This window comes from Netta rufina (assembly GCF_964035555.1).
Source record: "Netta rufina genome assembly, chromosome: 1".
In the NCBI taxonomy this organism is placed as follows: Eukaryota; Metazoa; Chordata; class Aves; order Anseriformes; family Anatidae; genus Netta; species Netta rufina.
The window spans coordinates 192,811,530-192,833,743 of record NC_140123.1 but is presented as its reverse complement, the minus strand read 5'-3'; the positions used below and the strand labels follow the sequence as shown (position 1 = coordinate 192,833,743).

At 39.5% G+C, this 22,214-nt stretch overlaps 1 protein-coding gene across 5 annotated transcripts; it reads left to right on the top strand.

Annotated features, from left to right (window-relative positions):
- Positions 1-686: 686 nt before the first annotated feature.
- On the top strand, positions 687-21,731 carry PUS7 (pseudouridine synthase 7). Of its 5 annotated transcripts, none has more exons than XM_084305902.1 (18): positions 687-740; positions 1,482-1,647; positions 2,514-2,592; positions 3,269-3,662; positions 5,529-5,625; positions 5,741-5,842; positions 6,697-6,841; positions 11,311-11,422; positions 12,707-12,784; positions 14,459-14,587; positions 14,825-14,950; positions 15,226-15,287; positions 15,441-15,601; positions 16,445-16,571; positions 17,052-17,153; positions 19,642-19,771; positions 20,814-20,905; positions 21,365-21,731. In XM_084305902.1, exons 4-18 carry the CDS (start codon positions 3,298-3,300, stop codon positions 21,499-21,501), a joined length of 1,965 nt encoding a protein of 654 aa, XP_084162028.1. In that variant the 5' UTR covers positions 687-740; positions 1,482-1,647; positions 2,514-2,592; positions 3,269-3,297; the 3' UTR covers positions 21,502-21,731. The 5 variants fall into 5 exon arrangements, with proteins under 5 accessions (XP_084162028.1, XP_084162029.1, XP_084162031.1 ...); XM_084305903.1 differs by having other exon boundaries at positions 693-740; positions 1,479-1,629; XM_084305905.1 differs by having other exon boundaries at positions 693-740; positions 1,479-1,647; positions 5,529-5,613.
- Positions 21,732-22,214: the final 483 nt, after the last annotated feature.

The window sequence follows — 22,214 nt, the reverse complement described above, 5'->3', positions numbered from 1 at the left end:
GGGCTGCCCCAGACGGGAACTCTTTTAATTATCCTGCTAATGATGCCTCCCTGTGACAGCAGCTCCTTCCTTTTGCTCTGGAGGCAGCCCTGGATGCCCTGCCTGGAGCACAAGTCCTGTGAGGAGCAGCTGAGGGCACTGGGGGTGTTTGGTCTGGAGCAGAGGAGGCTCAGGGCAGACCTTATTGCTCTCTGCAGGCACCTGAAAGGAAGGGGTGGGGAGCTGGGGGTCGGCCTCTTCTCACAGGGTACTGGTGACAGGACCAGAGGGAATGGCCTCGAGTTGTGCCAGGGGAGGTTCAGGCTGGCAATGAGGAGCCATTTCTGCTCAGAAAGAGCAGTCAGGCACTGGGACGGGTTGCCCAGGGAGGTGGTGGAGTCACCGTCCCTGTGGGTGCTCAAGGAGAGGTTGGACGTGGTGCCTGGGGACACGGGTTAGTGGCGGCACTGGTGGCAGGGGGTGGTTGGGCCAGGTGATCTCGGGGGCCTTCTCCAGCCCCAGCAATCCTCTGACTCCTCGGCTCTCCCCACGGCCCGGCCCTGAGGCAGCTGCCGCCGCCCGCCCGCAGAAGCGCAGCCGGGGGCTGCGGCCGGGGCCCGCCCCCGTACACGCGGCGTGGAGCCGAGCTGGGCCCTCCTCCTCCTCCTCCCCCTGCTCTTCATCCTCCTCCTCTTCCTCCCCTTTCTCCTTCTCCTCCTCTTCCTCCTCCTCCTGGCCCGTCCTCCCGAGCCGCCGTGCGGGTAAGCGGCACCCCCATTCCCCAGCTCCCGGAGCCCTCCCCGTGCCCGCAGCCCTTCCCTTCTCGTCCCGCCCGCCCCAGCCCTGGGCAGGAGGCGGCTGGAAGGACCGGGACCGGGACCGTAACGGGGCCCCGGGCCCTCCCTGCCCGCCTCTTCCGGGGCCTGGCGCCGCCGCCCCGCTCCCGGAGCCGCTCCCCGGGCTCCAAACCCCGCGGGGGCGCCGCTGGGGTAGGGCCGGGCTCGGCTCCAGGCCGCCTGCCGAGCTCGGCTCATCACCACCATCAGTATCGGTATCGGTATCGCGACCTGCTGCCATCGCGTTTTGCTCCCTGACAGGTCCCGTGCCCTGCCTGCTGGAGGAGCAAAGCCCCAGTGCCCGCTTGGTGCGGCAGGAAAGTCGGTGGCTCTGCCAGGACCAGCTCCCTGCTGGGATTGCTGCAGAGCCTGGAGGAGCAGCTGCTGTCAGGGCAGAGGGCTGAGGCAATTCAGCAGCTGTCAGGGAAATAAAATGCCTTTTTTCTGAACCCCCCTGCGCTGCGTGCCCCCACACTGCAGCCCCTGCCAGCGGCTGCCCTGCTGCTGGTCGCAATTTTGGCACCAGGCGTGACCGGGCCGTGCCTGCTAACTTCAGAGCCTCCGCAGCCAGCACTGAGTTCTTTTAGCCATTTGTATCATTTAGTAACTCAGCATTGCATATTTCCTTTAGAAACACGAGATTTGTCTTGCTATCCCCTTCAGCAGCTGTTCCAGAAGATTTCAGCGTGCTCAATGTGGATTCGTTCACCATGCAAGGAGACTCAGAAGGTATCTAGAAGCCTTTTCCTCAACAGTGCTTTATTGCCAGCACCCCATGAATTTGGGAAGATATGAGAAGAATCCAGAAATGCTGGTGAATTGCTTCTCTTGGGTATGATTTTTATAATAAGGATTTTATGTATGTATATTTTTATATATTTATGAGGACAACCTGAAAGTGATGCTTTCTGCTAGAAGTACACTGCTTTTTGGATTGTTTTGCTTTCTGATGCTTGTGCTTTGTTACCCCTTTTCAGGTATCACGTGCATTTTTATAAGGCTCTACATACTTCCTTTTTATTCCTTTTTTTTTTTTTTAGCTTCTGTTGTCAGTCCTTCATTTGAGCAAAACGTTTCAGATGTTCCTAAAAGTGGCTTTCCTGCCTATTTACCCTAAACTTTTGTGACCTTACAACTGAAAGTTGTAATTTAAATAGGTAGTGGCTAACAGCTAAACTGATAACAATTAGTTAACAACTCAGCGTGTGATGATTAGTCATGAGTCCTCCTTTAAAAACATACCCTTTAAATTTAAATAGAACATTAGAGGAATACAGAGTGATGGACGTTGCTCCCTAGTAGGAGACCACGGTCCCCTGAGAGGTGTCCTTGGTCTTGCATGGAGCACACATCTCCAGCAGCGTTCCCTTCCACGTTCCTCCCCACAGGTCTTTCTTAGTATGTCCTCACAAACCTCATTCTGTGCCTCCCGTTGTGCTGCCACCGGCAGTTCCTGTCTTTTTTAAGCATGCCTGAGCAGAGGCACCGTGTGCACCTTTTTTGAGTAGAGTTTTGGCGTATGGTGGGTTTTCTCTGTCATGGAGCCAGCTGGAAGTGACCATGATGATGAGCACAGGGCTGTTAAGGGCATCCTTGCAACGTTATGGTTATTTTTGTTTGGTTTGGGGTTTATCATTTTTTTGTTTGGTTGTTTTTTCCCAAACTTTCTCAAATAGATATTTTTCCTTTGTTTTTCAGATCTTTAGGTTCTGGTTCTGCTGACAGAAGGGTGGCAGCTGAAGTTGCCAGTGAAGAGTCAGATCTCTGCTCCACCAGTGTGAGTAGTCATATTCTCAGCAATCATTTCACTTGCTTGTTGTTTCATTTGTCCCATTCATTCAAAAAATTTATTACCCCTTCCTTATTATCCTTTGGCCTGAATTCCTGCCATCTTGAGTTCTGTGTGGGATTGTGTGTGTTAGAAGAGATGCACACAGAAAAGGAGAAGGTGAGGTTTCAGGTTTAGGTGGAATCAAGCCATGTTCTCTCAATCCTTGCAAGATCAAATCTTGGTAGAATAAGGAATAACTGAGAACAGTAGTGTCTGACAGAAGACTTGGGAACAGAAAGTTTGTTAGGCACTAAATTACTGTTGGCAGCAGAGTCTGTATGTACAGGGCTCGATGCAGCTGTGTAAGAGTTTGCAAGAGTGACAGTGGTGGCAAATGCATTGTGTGGCGTCGAATCCTGCTCCTCTATAGCTTTATATCCTTGCTGCCTCAGGTGGGTATTAAGTCCCTTTGATATCTCCCTTCTCTCTTCTCAAGTACATATTGTTTCTAGCTGTAAAAAAGAAAACAAAACCCCACAACTGTATTTGATGTTTAATGTAAATGCAGAAAGTGTTATGGTTTTCCCAAACTGTTGCAGAGTGCAGTCTTTGGAGTGAAGAGACTGTGTATTGATGTTGCTCTTGAGCAGCCAGGAAATAAGCCATTCTTCTTGCTCCTCAGGGCTTTCTATCCTACACTGTGCCTTAAACATGGAAACTGTAGAAATGAATAGCGTATCCTTGAAACGTCCTCATTCTGAGGATGATGTGGCTAATGCAGACGATATTAAAAGACAGAAGATCTCAGAGAAGTCTCAGACAGGGAACAACTCTGGGCAGAGCGTTGAGACTGTAAAAGAACAACCTGACAAATCTCTGCTTGAGGACACGAAAAATGAAATAATCCCCAATGAGGAAGGTGAGGAGCAAGAAGATGAGGAACTAGAGGACAGTGATGAAGATGGAGATCCAGAGAGCTTTGCAGACATGATGAAGCATGGACTGACAGAAAGCGATGTTGGCATAACTAAATTTGTTAGCTCTCATAAAGGGTTTTCTGGAATCTTAAAAGAGAGGTAACTCTTTGTCTTGTTATATATGTTAATTCCTTGTGTTAGCAGCTGTTGTTTTCCATTTTCCTTTTCTGACTCACAGGATGCAGTTGGATTATGTGCGGCCATTTGGGAGGTTCATCGCTTTCTGTTGCTAATGCTGAGATTGAAAGAAAGGTTTAATTTGGCGTTTTTCTTGGTTGTTTCTCTATTTTATTTGTTTTTTGTTCCTGTCAAATGGAACTCTGGAGAGGGAAGCTCTGTGTGGATAGAAATTGATGACTACACTAAGCTTTGCCATTTGTCTTTATCTGTGGCAGCAGCATGCAGCATAAAACCTTGTGCAATACAGCTGCCTTCTGTACAGCTCTTCAGTGCTGGTTCAGGAGGCGCTGATAACAGTATTGAAGCCATCCTTCTCCAGCTCTTCCTTGCTTTTCCCTGACTTTTTAGTGCTGTAGGAGTTAAGCATGTACATGTATACTGGCAGGTAGTCAACTAGACTTTAAGTTACACTCTGATCAGCCATAGTGTCATTTACAAAACATAAAAGGGAATTTTATAACTCAGGGTATGAAATCTTGCATTATAAACTTAGTAAGATGTTTGGCTTATAGTAGCTTTTATTTTTTTAATGAATCTTTTAGAATTTTTTAATTAAATAACATACTTGAATAAAACTCTGAGAGTGCAAATACAAAAACTCCAAAGCAAAAAATCATTGTTGCCCTACCTTAGCAAATCAGTTTTGTTTTACACACCGAAAAGTCCTTGTTTTTAAATACTAGCTTCGTATATAGAACGTTTTATATAATAAAATGATATGTACGTGTTTTGTGTTTAATCTTCACGTGCAGCAGTAAACAGCTAGCATAATCCTTCACTGGTGAACACAGTCTGTGCAGAACCTCCTGCTGGGAAATTTGCCAGTCTTCAAACTGAGGTGGCCAGATGTAGCTGTGTGCTAGAAATGTTTGTAGACTCACAGTTTGACTTTGATCCCAGTTTATAACACCTATAATTAATTTAATCCTAACATTTTTATGGTAACCGTCACTAGCATGTCTAGACAGCTACAGTTAGTAAGAGAGGACATAAAACACTCTTCCTTAGGAAGGAATTCCACCAGTAAGATGTATGGCTGCACAAAAGTATGGCAAATGTAGGACTGGGGGGGGACACTATAGAAACATTCCAATGCTGAAATTTTTTATTGATCTTTCAACATTCGTACATTCATAAGCTGAGGACTTTTTTTTCCCCCTATTTACAAGCAGTTGCTACTTAAAAATAATTTATCAATTGCAACAGAGACTGTTTCTACTCTCTTAATGTTAGTATGTTTTTATTACTGAGTGTAGCAACTCGATCCAAAATGTCACAGTGAAATTTTATGTTGCTGTCACAGAGGGTGCAGAACAGTTTTTGTTGGAGGATGTTCTCTGTAACTGAGCATATGTAACAGAGCTGAGCTTGTCTTGCTTTCCTTAGAGAATGACTAACAGGCACTTTATCCTGCAGGTTGTTTGAAGTGACAGTGTATTTGTGTTCAACTTGTGGTAATGTTGTAGTCTTAATTGTCACTACTGACAATTAAGGACATAAATTACTGATCTCCCCAAAGTAGTGGGAAAATGACTGAATAACTACAGCAGGTGCTTGCTTATCTGCAAAGAAGTCTACTTGATTTAGATACGCTAGACTTTCTGCAATGTTTTCTTGGTATCTTTCTGAGGGGTGGGAATAGGTACAGCTTTCCCATGGCTGAAGTTTCTTTTGCACTCCCTTGAATGAATTCTGTGAGTGAATAGTTTCTTAGGAGAGGACTTTGTGATGTGGGATATTTTTATTTGTTAACTTACAGCTTTAATGCATGCTTCTTCCCATCAGATACTCGGACTTTGTTGTTCATGAAATAGGCAAAGATGGACGTGTGAGCCATTTAGATGACTTTTCTGTCCCAGTGGATGATGAGGTAAATTCTGAGGTAAAGGTAATGGCTAAACTCGTTAAGCAAGAACATTAAGAGACTGAAAACTGTTTTACATGGATTACTGGATGTTTGTTTTTTCTCCCCCCCAATCCCCTTAAATGCATGTCAGGACCCATCAGAAGAAACATTTACAGTTTTGTCAGATGAAGACAAGCAGCGTTTAGAGGAGCTCCAGCTTCTTAAGAATAAAGAAACTAGTGTTGCCATCGAGGTAAAATTAATAAATGGGATAACATTTGTGGGGGAGGGGATAAGAGTGAGTGACTGGAAGGTGTGTGCTTTCTAATGCATGCGTGGCATAAGAGCAGTTTGAACATGATGTAGCAGCAGGTAATACTTGAACTGTTGCTAATTTAGGTGCAATTCTGTAAATTCTGTTTAGATACACTCAAATTCATGTGCATGAGTAGTTAAGATTTCAGTGGGACTGTGCACGTGAACTCAATGCATGTCTTAATTTCTGTGGTGTTAAAATTTTCTTGCAATATTTTGGTTCTCTGTATAGAAGTGTTTTATAGGGTATCTATGTGAGGAAGGTTAAATAAAATCCATCCTGATAAAAAGACTATTTCCAAGGATAAATATGGTCTTCTGTCACAAAAAAGTTAAAAGGATTCAAAACAAAAACTTCATATTTTTTAAAGGTCAAATATTTGATATATTTGAAGAACAACTCTTGAACTACATTTCAGTTAGAGAAATGAGTAAGATTAGGTCTGGCAATTTTAAATAAGCAATCCCGTGAGTCTTAACTAGTGATTTTTTTTTTTCCTTTAATACATGTAGAAAAACTTGGTTTTGCCAGAGTTCATTAGAAGAGGGAATTTTATTAAGCACAAAAGAGGGGAATTAGTCTTGAAAAATTGTGGTTTTGAATACTGAGACTTTGTATCAGTTACTAACTGTTTTTCAAGCTAATGAATAGGCCAGACTTTTAAAGTGTATCTATTCAGTTTAGTGTGATTGAGTAGGTTTTCTTTAAGCACACAAAAATTCAACTCTCAGAGAGTCCTTCTCCTTTTGTGTTATTTTATTTGGTTTGTGTATGCATGTGTTTTACCACAGGTAATTGAAGACAGTAAAGAGAAAAGAACAGTCATCCATCAAGCTGTTAAGTCCTTGTTTCCTGGACTGGAGACTAAAACAGAAGATCGAGATGGAAAAAAATATATCATTGCCTATCATGCTGCTGGGAAAAAAGCACTGGCAAGTGAGTTTCAGTATTGCAGCAATTGGGTAAAGTATATGCTAAAACTAACCTGAAGGAAAACAAACAAACAAAAAAAACACATTAGAAAGCACTTCACATGGAGTGTACATCCTAAAATGTAGCCTGGCCTTTTTCTTTTTGTTTGTGCTGATGTCATGCATCTAAAATAACTAGGAATACAAGTGGTATCTCACATTTAATTTTTTACTCGATTTTCTTTCCAAATCCTTAAATATATTTATGGTAGAAGTGAGAGGACCTTTCGGTATTATGAGGGGAACAGGCAAAACAGGGGCTTTATTATATGTATTGTTTGAACGTAGTTTACATGGACTTGCCTGGATCTGCAAGCATGCATTGTGTTTGTAGTTGAAACGCACTCTGCGTGTCTTGACTGTCTCGAAAAATCATGATAAAATTGTCCATGACTCAAATTGAGATAGGGCCTATTTGTTTGCTTGTAGTGTTATATAAACATAATATATTTACGGTGGTCTTTAAGATAGTTTCAGTCATTAGTTCTGAAAGCAGAAGTAGCTGTGTTTTATTTGCAAAAGATTGTCCATGCTGATTATGTTGTGGTTACTATTTTGGAATAATTACAGTACTGAAAGATTTTCAAAATGCAGTATCATATACACTCTTACCAAATCTTGTTTTGGTTACAGGGGATAAATTCACGTGTTCCACATCTTCTAATGTGTTTTAACTTTTTAATTTACATGCATTTTAGTTTTACTTTGATTGTCCTGCAAGTTGAGAGGATTGTCTAAATGAATGTTTTGCACACTTAACTAAAGGTTCTAAAGTTTGGTTTGAACTGATTTATTCCAATTTCATTTCAACCTACTGCAAGTGGTATAGTATGTAAGGCTAGCCCTTTTCATTTTAAAGATAAAGGAGATGGAGAAAGGAAAATAGAAGGAAATAAGATAATTTAAAATTTGGAAGAAGACCATCTCCACATTCAATGTAGTTATTACTTCTAAAGCTTTTTTTTAGGCAAGTATGGGAGTGTTGTGTTTTATTGGTACAAGTTATAACGTGTTATATATCTTGTTTAATCGTTTAGAAACTCTATGTTTGCATGCTTTATGCATGGAGTATGTATACTTACCAGCACAAAATTCTCCTCAACCAGTTTTGTTCTCTGTTGGTTTGTAACAGTTCTACCTCCACCTTTCCCTTCTGCTTGCACATATTCTTTAACCATTGTTACAGTCAAGTGGTTGTTATTAAGCTGACCGGTCTGATTTAACAAATACTGTATAAAATTGAAGTGTTTGGAATACACCAAAGAGAATTTAGTGATGTATCTCTAGGATTAGAACGTCTTCTGGAGCAGCATTTTGTGATGCAGAGGAGCATCATCTAAAGCTGAACTCTTAAGTTACAGTGCTACAAACATCTGGGCGAGGTGGTGGAGATGTGTACAGTTTCAGTGGGTGTGTGTAAGTGCTAATGAATGCAGGGTTTGAGTGCAAGTTCCTATTAGTCAGGATTATATGGCCTTCATGCTTATACAGCCACTAACACATCTCAGTCCTGAGCAGGTTCTGCAGGCAAGAAACATTTCAGAAGTGTATAATACGCAATAATTAGCTGAGATACCTGATTACTTTTGTTTATAATATAAAGGTTGCCAAAAATAGTTTCCTAAAATCTTAAAATCAAAAGCTGCTGTCTGTTTCTACTAAGTTCACACCCAAAATACTTAAAATACCGCCTTACTAAATTGTCAGTTAATTGCTGTTTCATCATTGTCCACAAATGAAGTTTGTTGCATCTCCGATTGAAGCTTTCCATATGTTCACTGTTTGCCTCTGCACGATTCCATTGCATAACTGTCTAAATTGCTGTCATCCACCACCTAACTGTTGGATGCTCTCTAAAGCATAAACGATCCCATAACCATAAACCTGCATGTTCACCTCTAAAAACCCTTTGACAGTCTAAAAATTAAATGCTACTCTTTTGTGCTCTTTACGCTATGCATTGGGACAGAGGTCAGAACTGCAACAGGTAAGAGATGTTGACATTTCATGCTAACAAAATGAAATGCCAACCATTACGACCTCCTAAATTGTGATGAGACTGGCCAAAGTAGTAACAATTAATTTAAAACAGAACAAACACAACAAAACAAAAACCCCAACCTACACACAAATAATGATTACAGTTCCCAGAAACAGTGAAGAATTAGGCTTGTACTGTCTCTTTTTCACTAGTGCAGTATAGGCAGTAGTCATTTGGTGCAGAGAGAGTCTGCCAGTAATAAGTGAAGTGAATTATTGGGGCTGACCATACTTATCTATCTATACACTATATGGTAAATTTCCCTTTGATTTCACTAAGCTAAAACTTTACGTTTCAGCCTTATATTTCAAAACCCATTCTCCAGATGTATACAACTTTAAATGTATCATACGTCCCAATCTTAACAGAGAGCTTCTAGCCCTCCAGTTGCAGCAAAAGGTTTGGAAAAAAAAATCTTGGAAATATGATTTTACTGTGAAATACATAATGAGACTCTGAAAAAATAGTAATAAGGAATGCGGGCTGCCCCTTCAGTCCATCTACCCAAATGAATACTTCAAAGTGTTGGGTCAGGGATAGATAAATAGTGGGATTATAGCTGCAGCTTTCCAGGACTCAGTGCTGGGGATAGGGATGTGGCTGTGATGCCCGGAAGTGAGAAGCCTGTGGGTATATTGTGCAGAGTCCTTTTAGTCTTGCCTTGATTAGGGCTCTCTTTTAGGAAGGTGTCAAAATAACTGTGTGCAAGATGAATTAGTTAAATTTGAAGAACTGTTTCAGCTGGAGAAGACCTTCTTGTGAATCACTTGCTGCTTTCCCCTCTTCTCTGTTAATTAATGAGTTCTTCATGAAGGTATCTTGTTCTTCAAACTGAATGCAGTATTTCATTGAGTGTGCTTAAGAAAAATGGTGGCTCAGAACAGAGACCAGTAGCAGCATGAGGTCTCTTAACAGATTTTTGATCATGCTACTCAGTTTAGATCCTAGGAAGCTTTATACTGGTTTTGTGGGAGGACTTTGCTTAGGAAGCAATGGTACAAGACAATCATTGAAATTATTTTTTAGTGATTAAAAACTACATAGATAGTATGTCAAACTGTAGCATGAGAAATTGTTTTGACAGTAGTGTTTGTGTGGATGGCACTTTCTCAAAAAAAAAAAAAAAAAGGCAAGAAGAGCTGTCCTTTAGCAAAAAGTTTAATGAAGCTTAAACACATGTCTGCGTGGGATATCTGAGGTTTATTAAACAAATGTGAACAAAACCAGCAGTGTTTTCTAAGACCTTCCTTTTGGTGTTGATGTTTATATACTGGAATAGGACTGGCTTTTTTAGATAGCTTTCATTTTTTGTAAAGAAAAGCTCTTTTGGTACAAAACAATGAATGTCTGCTTGGTGGCTACCAAGAGATAAGATGCTTCTTATTTAAAAACAAATCCTTAGTTTTGTTCTTGTAAAATAAATAATTAATGAACAAAGCACCTCCAAATAGGCTGCTAAAGCCTGTAGAATGAACCTTCATTCCCAGTAATGTCTTCAGCAGTGGATGAAGGTCAGAGGAAAGCTTTATCCCTGTAAGCTCCTGTGTGTAGCAGAAGCTCCACAAATATATTGACGGTTTTGCTTCCCTCTCCAGCAATCTCCAAATAATTGTACAGAACTGTAAATCAGCTGATAGTCTGCGAGAGCTGAAGTTCTCTCCCTCTGGTGTTCTCTAGACATGGCACAGTATCTGGCTTGAATTACTTGTTAATGTTGTAAGTGTGCCAGATTTTTCTCTCCCATATGACTTAAAAAATATCCGTAGAATATCCTGAGTAGGAAGGGACCTACAAGGACTTTTGAATCCAATTCCTTATTCACCTTAATCTTTTAATAATAAACTTTTTAAAGCTTTTATAGAGAGATAATCCGTGTTTTCTCATTACACACAGAAAAAAATCCTACAAAAATAAATAATATATTAGTACTATAAATATTACTGTAGTCATCATACAAACAGTGCTCCAATGGTCCAAATCTATTAATTAGAGAAGGCACCAGGTGAAAAGTGGAGTGGCTTTTACTGTACTGGCTAAAAGTAAGTATAATGATAATGTTTTTGAGGAGTTTAATCAGGTAATATGGCAATTAAGTGACTAGGGGATATTTTTATGTAGTTTCATGACAAAGGAGCTGTCACCATTTCATTCAAGCTTTTTTAGGTGCCAGGATTGATCAAACAGAAATTTACAGCCAGTGGAAGGAGAGAAGGTACTTTGCAATGTGCTTTGCAGCTTTTGCTGTCAGTATGTATTTATTTGTTTTTAAAGCGGATGGAGGTTATCAGAAATTGACTTTTACATATTTGTTTTAAATGGAACTGCAATGGCAACCATGTTCATTGTAATAAAAAAGTGACACTTCTAAAATGTTAACCTTTTTATTTTTAAAGATCCAAGAAAACACTCTTGGCCAAAATCTAGGGGAAGCTACTGCCATTTTGTACTGTACAAGGAGAACAAGGATACTATGGATGCCATTAACGTCCTATCAAAATTTTTAAGGTAAGGCTGCTGTGAACCTGTCTAGAACGCTGTCTTCCCACTGCATGCTTCATGTCACTGAAAATGTTAAGCCTCAGGTTTAGGTAAGAGAAATGCAATTATTTACTATTGCCTAATCTTTAGACATTTAAAAAAAAAAAAAAAAAAGACCAGCTTTGAAACTACGTTTCAGAAGGAAAGTACAAAGTGATCCCAAGTGATTTTAAAAGGCTACACAATTCAAATTGGCCCATCGGATAAGGGCTAGGCAGCTCTTAGCCTCAATGTAAATAACAAGAATTAAAAGCCAATTTTATTCAGGTGTGTGAGTAAGTGTGTGTTTTATGCAGGTATGTTATGAGTCTGTGTCAGGTACTGTTATGATGATATGCTAATTAGTTGCTAAGTACTAATTGATAAACTGTCATTCCATGTATTAAGTTCTCCAGTACAAACAGCGTTAAGTCCTTTTACCCTACAAAGTGCAACAACGCCCAGATTTGTGAAAGGCATAATGAGAACACAATGAATTACAGACAAAGAATTATTTCCAAATAGGGTCAAGCCAGTGATCCGTTCCCTGCTTTTCCACTGCCCTTCACTGTTCCTATTCAAAAATAAATATCTGCAGTTCAGACTGTAACCAGTGCAATACAATACTAATATTTGCATTTGAGAAGAGAACATTAAAAATATAATTTGGTGGAAATACATACCTAGTGGCAATCCTGCTACCACCTGGTGCCCATAGCTGGAATAACGGGATGTATTTCCTGGGTAACACAGGTTGTGGTACACAAAGTGGAAAGGAAATTTCCTTTTTGAGGGAAGAAATGGAACAAATTTTAAGTTAACTTCACATATTTTCATATAATGTGCATGCAAGGTATTCAAATAGACATGCTATTTGAAATTTTAAGGAAGAAATGGACCTGCTGTAATTTTATTTTTTATTATAATGGCTACGTATTTGTGAACTGAGTGGATATATAGAGAAAAGAATTTCAAAGCTCATATTTCGAAAGCACAGTTGTGGACCTTTTTTACATAAAATTAAAACAGGAAAGTTTAATTTTTATTTACTTACAGATGAGCTTAGGAAATGTCACACATATTTAGGAGTGTCGAATTGCAGTCTGCTTCTGGAGAAAAGTTTAAGTCTGCCTATATAAATGTATGTTCTATTTTAAATAGATGTATTTTCCACATAAAAGATAAATTAATAATTTGGGTAATTATACTGAAAATTGTGTTCAATCTGTGGCTACTTTAACAGTTTTTATATCTTTTACTGTTGCTTTTAAGAGTGAAGCCAAACATATTTTCCTACATGGGAACTAAAGATAAAAGGGCTATAACAGTTCAAGAAATTGCTGTTCTTAGGTAAGTGAAAATACCCTGGAGTGTTTGCACTCCTACCACGATGGCTTGGCTACCTCCCTAAAAAACTAAGACTCGTTATGCACGTAACGTGAACAGCAAATTCATGTCCTGATCTTGTTACGTGCTTGAGCATGTGTTAATGAATAAACTATAATCTTTTTTTTTATTCCATGGAGACTGCTAATATTTTCAGGCACTGGTACTCTGAGTCATAGGCTAGGTATGTGTAAATGCAGCTAATGTTTGGCTGAAGCAGTGGGCCAAATTATCTGTGTGCTCTTGCACTGCAGGGCCCTCGTGCAACAGCAGATAAGCAGAATGACACGGTGAAAATCCCGTCGCATTTCCTTCCTGACTTTTGTTTCCCCCTTCCTCCAGCTGGAATCCCATTTCCTTTCTCACTGAACTCTGAACAGCTCCAGAGAAGGCTTAACCACTGCCTTTGCTCATCTGTGAGTAGCCAGGAGGGGAAGAAAAGACAAGGAATTTTTCTTGCCTTAACCTACTCCCATAATACAACTTATGTTGGCATACTTCAAGATAATTACATGGTTCCTAGGCACTTGAAATTAGTGCTACTTTAGTAACAGAAGATGATGGATGCCTCACAGTCGTGTATTACAATATCTGTTTAGCTGGCTGGAATATTCTGCCTGTACTGATATTTACAGCTCTTTCAAAACCACAGTCCTCAAGTGGAGGAATTCTGAGGTTTGAGAGCCAGTAATTTATCAAGTTCTTGTTAAAAGGAGGGCATTCACTACTTAATTGTTCACAATTTTCCTTCCTGTGGTTTGCATGTGCATACATCTGTGCATATTAAAGGAATTAATTTGTGAACGATGTGAGGAGCCCAGATTATCGTTACTGAAAACAAGTTCACCCATCGATGGCAATTCACTGAACTTGTGGTGTAACCATCTCGGGGGCTGTTCTGTTTACTTTTAACACGGTCACATCTAACATTGCGTCCAAGAGCTTCGGTGTGTTGTAAGCATTGCCAGCTTCCCAGGGAGGAACCTACTCATTCTGGTGCACGTTCAGTAGCATCACAGCACCAAACTCTGCTGTAGATCACTGGGGACAGATGTCATGGGGACAGAGAGGTTACCCATTACCAGCCCCCTCTGAGCTGAGTGTGCTGCCCATACTGTTTGATAAACTTGTCTCTCCTGGTATCAGTTGTAGCAGAAGCGTCAAGGAGCAGCTCTGTGATGCAAAGAACAGGACATACTTCTGAAAGACCTCGCAACCAAAACGACAGAAATCAGTGACAGTTTCATACTCCTTCACTTCCACTGAGCTCACACAGTGGCTAGTTCCATAGCACAGTCTTAGAGTTAACCTGAGTGCATTCACGGTGTCTTTACTCAAATAAAGCAGAGTTAGGCTTGTGGTGTGGGGTACCACTGTACTTCAATATTAAAAGCTTTTTTTTTTTTTTTTTGAATGCATGTGCTAACATAGGTGTGAAAAGACAGTCTTAACACTGTCAAAGTACATGTTTTCTCTTGAATAAGTAGGCCTTAAGAATGTTCTCTTCTTTACAGAATCTCTCTTCTTCAACTAGATAGTCATTGCTTTTTTGTTTCAAAATGATGGCATTTCTATATTTATTTAACTTACCTGTTTTTCTAAGCATAAGGTGGTCACTGTTGGTCTGTTTCTCTTTAGAATCACTGCACAAAGACTTGCTCATCTGAATAAATGCCTTATGAACTTTAAATTAGGAAATTTCAGTTACAAGAACCACCCACTGAAATTAGGAGAGCTGCAAGGGAACCATTTCACTGTTGTTCTCAGGTAATATTGTTAGTGTGTATTTAGACAGTTCTGTTAGATTCCCCACCCCCTCCCTACAGGGAAGGGATGTCAGTGTATCTTATGTTACAAGAAAGAAGAAAAAAACAATTGGCAAAAGGCTATTCAATTTATTAAGTACTGCATAACACTAATGTTGAGCTGTAATATTTTGGGGATTATGAAATCATGTAAGCCCTTAATAATCTGTCTATGACAATCTTATTTTTTTAATGCTAGAAATATAACAGGGACTGATGACCAGATAGAGCAAGCAATGAACTCTCTCAGGGAAATTGGATTCATTAATTACTATGGAATGCAAAGATTCGGAACTACAGCTGTTCCTACATACCAAATTGGCAGGTACGTGTTGTTTTCATCACTTCTTATTTTTTTTAATCACCATATAACTTCTAGTGTATTTCTGGGAAGGTTTTTCTGCCCTATTGCATGTACCAGTTTTAATTTTAGATTCAAGGAAGGCCTTGTTTCTGAACTAGCTTCAGCAGGTACCTTGCATAATGCCACTACTTCTAATATTGCATAAATGCAAACAATACTTCTTATTTCAAATAAGTTTGCTCAATCTTAAAATATATTTGTCAAGTTCTTAATCAACTTTCCCGTTTGAATCTTAGAGCTATTCTACAGAACAATTGGAATGAAGTAATGGATTTGATATTAAAACCACGACCAGGAGGTAAGGTTCCAACCTCAACTATTCTGTGATTCTGTTAACCTGTGTAATTTGTCATGAGTGAAGTGTTAATTACTCAACTGTTTTAACAAAAGGTGAAATTAATGTTTTTTTGGCGTGTAGGTAAAACATTTTTATTCTGCATTCTTGTTCTAGCTGAAAAGGGATACTTAGTAAAATGCAGAGAAGAATGGGCAAAGACTAAAGATCCAGCAGCAGCCCTCAAGAAACTACCTGTAAAAAGGTGCGTGGAAGGACAGCTTCTACGCGGACTCTTAAAGTATGGAATGAAGAACATAATCTCTGCATTTGGCATAGTGAGTGTAAAAGTGCTGTGGGCTATTTACTTGAATAAACATTATTTTCATGGTATCATGATGAATTAGAAATACTCTCATCAGGCATCTCTCGCTCTAAGTGTAAAATCTTTATCCTACGTTTCTGCTTGAAGTACTGCTGATGGTAACGTATGACATCTGCAATCAATGTATAATGAGCTCTCCAATTTATACAACGGTCTCTTTAAATTGGAAGCAATACAGCTACACTTAGTAACCGTGTATAATACAGAACCGAGGATTTTGTAGAAATTCAGTATGATCTTTCTTCCTGTTGCTTAAAAAGTATAAATCAAACTGATAATATGTAAATGAATCAGCTTTGTATGGGAGGTGGATTCACTATCACTTTCAAGTTCTGTAATTAAGTTGAAATCTTTGGAGAAGATAGCTCATAACCAGCAATTATTGGGCCCAGCGCATAATTTCTTGTTTATGGAGAACACAATTAGAATAACGCTATGTCTCAATATCTGCAAAGTTTACTTAAGATTTCAGACTGTTGAATACGATGAATTCAGTGTGTTTTTTTAACAGCCCCATGTGTTTAAGCTGTTGAACAAAAAAACAACAAAAAGTTTGTCTCATTTTTAATTTAACCACAGTGCTTTTCACAGTGGATTTCAAATGTATAAAAGCATTATTTCTTCACATACCTTTTTCCCAAATCACAAATAAAAACCACAAGTCTGTATATAAAGTTGTTTTATTAGTCCTTTTGCTGGAGAAGGTAACATTTCAAATATGTGCATTTTTGGCTTATGAGTAACAGAAAAACCTAAAAATACATATTTCTGATTTTTCATTTTGTTTAACCTCCAGATACCAAGAAACAATCGTTTAATGTATATTCATAGCTACCAGAGTTATGTCTGGAATAACATGGTGAGCAAGAGAATAGAAGAATATGGGCTTAAAGCTGTACCGGGAGATCTCACACTTAAAGGAGGTAAAATCAAACAACAACAACAAAAGGCTGGTGATGCTTTGTAGTACAAATTCATAGGAAAACAAGGTGCAAATATCTATTATCACATAAACAGATCTGCTTTCTCTGCAGTCTGAGACTGCACTCAGTCAAAACTCTCTTCACTTGGATTTGCATTTAGCTGTGGTGAGATTGTCCATGATATTTCTCCTTCACGTATGCCTGATATGTGGTATGGGGACTGCTTATCTAGCAGTCCTTATTTCATTCAGCTTTAAAAGTCTTTGGAAACCAGGCTGTGAGTCTACTGGTAGCTGACAGCCTTGAAGACCATTATTTCTTTTCTTGGAAATGTCGTCTATTAGAGTGGAGATAAAACCGAGTAGTTAGCCCCCTCTAAGTAGGGTTGTTTCAACCAAATGGCTCATTTTAAATTTGGCTAATGTTAACTGTCACAGGCACCCATACTGGTAACTCTTTACTTTTCTGTCCTGATTGTAGCCACAGCTGTTCACATTGAAGAAGAAGATGTTCATAACTACACCATCCATGATGTTGTGATGCCATTGCCTGGATTTGATGTTATTTATCCAAAGCATAAAAGTAAGTCTGACTGTTGACTTACATAATGACTCTGAAACTGCAGATCTGCTTTAAGATTGCTCTTAAAAGGAAGGTGAGATCTGTGCAACCTTCCTGACCATTTAAAAAGTAGCTATTTCAGAGCTGTGCACCAGTAGTAGGTACGCTACTGTCAACCTCTCCCACTATGATAATAATGTTCATTATAATTTCTTTAACATAAATCCGTTTCATATTTTTTTTTAGCAAATAGTTTTTCCAGAAAACTTCTAATGAGGCAAAATGATTTATCTTGGCACAAGGGAAAAATTGGTGAAAAGTTCATTTAAAAAGTATGCACACTTGATTTTTTTAAATTACAAAACAAGTTAAACTTACAGAATACATAACCCAAAAGCTTGATGTTAGGAAAAAAACAAAACAAAACAAAAAACAGATCTGGCTTAATTAAATGTTAATAAGTATTAATGCTAAAAAAAATAATGCATCTCTCATCTGTTGTATATAAGGTATATTGGATTTAAATTGTTTTTAATGGAATAGGTTTGGCAATCTATAATTATCTGCATGGAACCCTATGTTATTATTAAGGGACAGAGTTGTAGAAATCATTTCAGTTGGAAGGAGACTCGGGAGGTCATCTGGTCCAATCTTTTGGTCAAACCAAGGCCAACTTTGTCCTGTCAGCTGTGAAACTTCCAAGGACAAATAGTCTCTAATGTCTTCTCTGAGTCTTCTCTAAGCTAAAGAAGCCCATTTGTCTCGGACTCTCCTCACAAGGTGTATGCTACAACCCTTTGCCATTGGGCTGGCCCTCTATTAGACTCATTTGAGTCTATCAGTGTCCCCTTTGGACTGAGGTGCCTGCACCTGGACACCCTATTCTGAGTGCAATCTAATGAGTGCCCAGCAAGGGGCAGTCATTATTACTGATGTAGCTTTTGTTGCTGCCAGCTTGCTCTGTTAAGTCTCCTTTCCCCCAGGATTCCCAAGTAACTGCCAGCAGTGTTGCTCTGTAGCCTTTACCATTACAATCATTCAGGTACGGGATTGTTCTTAACAAATTTCATGAGGTTGCTCTTGGCCCGTTCTTCCAGCCTCTGCCTAGGTCCCTCTGAATGGTAGTCCTGCCCTTGAGTGTATCGACTGTTCCCCCAGTTTAATTTTGTCCACAAACTTGATAGAGGAGGAGCTGCAAAGTTATTTAACATATCATGTCCCAGTTCCTTGAGGAACTGTACTGGTAACAAACTCCTAGGCGGAGCACAAACCAGCAGTGACTGTCCTTTGGGACCAGTTCTTTACCCATCTAGCAGTCCACCTACTGTGATGTTCTAACCTTGGATACAAGGATGCTGTGAGAACGTGTTGAAAGCCTTGCTAAAGGCAAGACCAGCAACATTCACGGCTCTCCACTCATCCTCTGATGTAATAATTTCATTACAGAAGGCTCTCACTGAGCTTTGGCTTTCCTAATGCCACCCCCGTGTGCCTAGGCAGTGCTTGTATATCCCATCTTTGAAGTCTGTCCTAGCCTTCACCTACTGTATATCTCTTTCTTAGATACAAACTTAGTCACAAATTCCCTACTTAACCCAGCCAGTCTTCCAATATTTGGTTAAACTGTTCTTGTGCTTTGCTGTCCCTAAAAGACTGGTCAATCTTGATTTTCTTTGGCTGTCAGAACTGAGTCTCAGAGCTGCATCCCATTCATAGCCCATATCTGAAACATTTGGAAAGCAAAGATCTGTTTACAATGTATGGCGCTGAACCACATTGAATTAAAAGATTGGAAAGAAAAGCTGAAAGTTTTTTGTATTCAGTGTATTTTTAATGGAATTTTCCCATGGGAAGCCTAATTTGTTCCTGTTCAAACTTCCCCGTTGCATGGAAGTAATGCTGACAATTGCACTGCAGACTACTGGCATCGGACAGCATTTTAGCTGCAGGATATTCTTATGTGTCCGTTGTCCATGTCTTTGCTTAGTGTAGAACGCTTCACACCCTTACTTAGGGATGCAAGACTGTAATAAAATTACTCATTCTTTTGGCAGTGTCAGAGCTACTTACAGGTACCCATCAGCTAAGTTCCTTGACTCATCTCAGTCTCTGCATTTTCAAAAATAGAACAAGGGGTAGTTTTGCCCCCCTGTCTTTAAAATCCATATATCTGAGGTTAGTCTTCTGAAGTTCGTTGACATTTCACTGACATCTTACACACGTCTTCCACTTATCGAAAGTATTTTTTAAGTTTTGTTTTCAGCTTGAATTTTGATTTGCCAAAAAAGATTCTTGGTTACTTGCCATTACTACTCAGGTTGTATAAGCAAACATTGTAGGTAGTAAGATTTGCAATATATAATTTTAAACTTTTGTCTAATGTTTAACCCATATATAACCATACGTGCTGAAAACTGTTAAAATACAAAGGAAGAAATGCTCTATGAAAGCTGTCTGTTTAATCAGAGAGTGTAGTGCAGCTGATTGAAATATTTTTTTTCTCTTGCAGTTGGTGAGGCCTACAAGGAAATGCTTGTAGCTGACAACCTTGATATCAACAACATGAGGCATAAGATCAGAGATTATTCGCTTTCTGGAGCATACAGAAAGATTATTATTCGACCTCAGAATGTCAATTGGTAAGTAGGAGAGTAAACAAACTTAGATGTGAATTGGCAGCATAGAGTCTATGTGGGATGACTAAGTTAGAAGCATCAGATTGACCCATGGCATGTACATATAGACTGAAGCATGGGTAGGGAGAAGTCTGTGTGCTTTCCTCATGTTGCTTATACAGCTGAAATTGAACCACAGCCTTATTTCTACAGTGGTCCTCTGGTTTTCAGATGCATTAGTGTCAAAATGTCTATCTGGTTGTTGCTCTCCTTGCAAGGGCTTGCCTAAACACTTCACAGATAATCATTCATGTTGAAACCATGATAGATAATATTCAAAATAGTTATTTGTTGTGATCTTGCTCTGAGAAAGTTGGTCTCCAATTAACTGTGTGTCAATCAGAAAGACCTATATCACTTCAATATACTAAATTACTGTATTAGAGACACAACCTACTTGTCACACAGCAACCAGATAAATACCTTTTAAACAGGTAACCGTATAAATGTGCAGAAAGACTTTGTCACTGATAAACAGACAAAATATAGAGGGTTTAGGTGGGAGTCAAAAACCTCAAATATTTAATTTTATTTTAAATACTATTGATATTTAAAGCTTATATACTTCCTAGTTACTTTTTTCAGCCTAGTCACTACATATGGAATGATTTCTGTAATATGAATACATAAATATGTATTTAAGCCTTTTCAAAGAAGTTTAGAGGGTTTTCTTCAAAGTGAATACTTTTTATTTTCTTTCCAAGTATTCTTAAGAGTTTACACCATTCTTCCCCTAATTTCATGAACTATACTTCTTGTATAGCTGGAAATCCTGATATGCCATGGGAGGAAAGAGATTACTTATGCAAAATCATTTCTCACTAGTTCATTATTTTGTGATAACCTTCATCAAACAGAGTCAAGTTTTCTATACAAAGCTTTACCAGTTATTGCAAGATATATTTCATAACAATTTCATTAGAAAATCATTCCATCCCAGTTGTATGATTGTACCTGGCAAATTTGAATAATAGTAGTAATGATAAATCTTATGTATGTTATAAAGGGAAGTTGTTGCATATGATGATCCCAAAATCCCATTATTTACTACGGATTTGGATAAGTTGGAAGGAAAACCATTACCAGTTCTTCCTACAGGTAAGTTAGTGTTCTTGCTGATCTTTAAATTTTTAAAATAAATTTCGTCACAAAGTCTTTTGGCACTACTTTCTGGGAGGTGGGTGAAGGGGGGGAGAAAGGAAGAGGGGCTAGGAATTTAATCTTGAAGGAACAAAAGCCTAGTGGTGGTTGTTGTTTGTTTTTTAAAGCAACACAAACACCCACACAAACCAAGGAAAACCCCATTCTTAACAAACATCACTGTCATTACCAATAAGTACTTAAGACATCATTTCTGCTGTGAGAAAACCTTTATTTAAAGTTATTTTTTATGAAATTCTATGTTACACTGTGGCTTGCATATTTGAGTGTGGTGGTAATGGCTGTTCTATGGAGTTAGGGGTTGGTGGAAAACTTGGGTCTACTTCAGATGACATCCAGAATAAGCTTTACTTACGCTCTTAACTTTTTTTTGCTTTGTGTCTCCTCTCACAACAGATGGTAAGTTCAGGGCACTGAAGATGGAGTTCTCCCTTCCCCCATCCACCTACGCTACTATGGCGATTCGAGAAGTTCTGAAGATGGACACGAGCATAAAAAACCAGACACAACTGAACACCACCTGGTTACGCTGAATGGGCTGTTAAAATGTCTTAGCTTTTAACATGTATAAAGCATTTTCCTATTTACATGTTCTGTACAAATCTTAAAGATTGCTAGTAAGAGATTTGTATTTTTTTAAGTTTTTATTAGTGCAAGCATTTAACTTCAGTAGTCATTTACAAGATGGTGGTTGTAATATAATTACAGGTTTTAGTGACTGGTGCTTTTAAACGAACGAATAAAGGCGTTGCTTGAGCTTTAACACGGCTGCATCTGTAAGAAGCGGGCTTATAATAATTTCAGACTTGGAAGAACGTTTAGCTTGCTTTTTTTTCGGTGAGCAGTGAATGTTTCTGCGAATTCTGAAGATCTATTAAATTACAGATCAGGAAACTGAACGGAGATGTTAATATTATCTTCAAAGAAGCTTGTGCCGGTGCGGTCAAGGATTCTGTCAGCAAGGCTGTAACGGGGTAGAGCTGCTTTAACCTCCTTGGGAAAATATTTGTGCCTATTCTCCTGCTTGCCCATAACTGTACCGAGAACAGGTAGTGGGAATAAACGCCCTGAAGAGCCTCGTATCGGGACCACCTCGCTGTGTCCCCTGACAGGGGCTGAGCCATGGGGCACAGGCAGGGCCGACAGGGGCGGCCCCTTCCCCTTCCCGCCCCTTCCCTCAGGCGGCAGCGGGCGGGTGGGGTGGGAGCGGCCGCGCGTGCGCAGTGCGCCCTGGGGCTGCGCAGCG

Excerpts from the sequence above, each read along its gene's own strand:
- PUS7 (XM_084305902.1), top strand. The coding sequence starts at position 3,298 with ATGGAAACTGTAGAAATGAATAGCGTATCCTTGAAACGTCCTCATTCT. Across the intron at positions 14,951-15,225 it reads CCTACATACCAAATTGGCAG|AGCTATTCTACAGAACAATT; the intron begins GTACGTGTTGTT and ends TTTGAATCTTAG. Across the intron at positions 15,288-15,440 it reads ATTAAAACCACGACCAGGAG|CTGAAAAGGGATACTTAGTA; the intron begins GTAAGGTTCCAA and ends TTCTTGTTCTAG.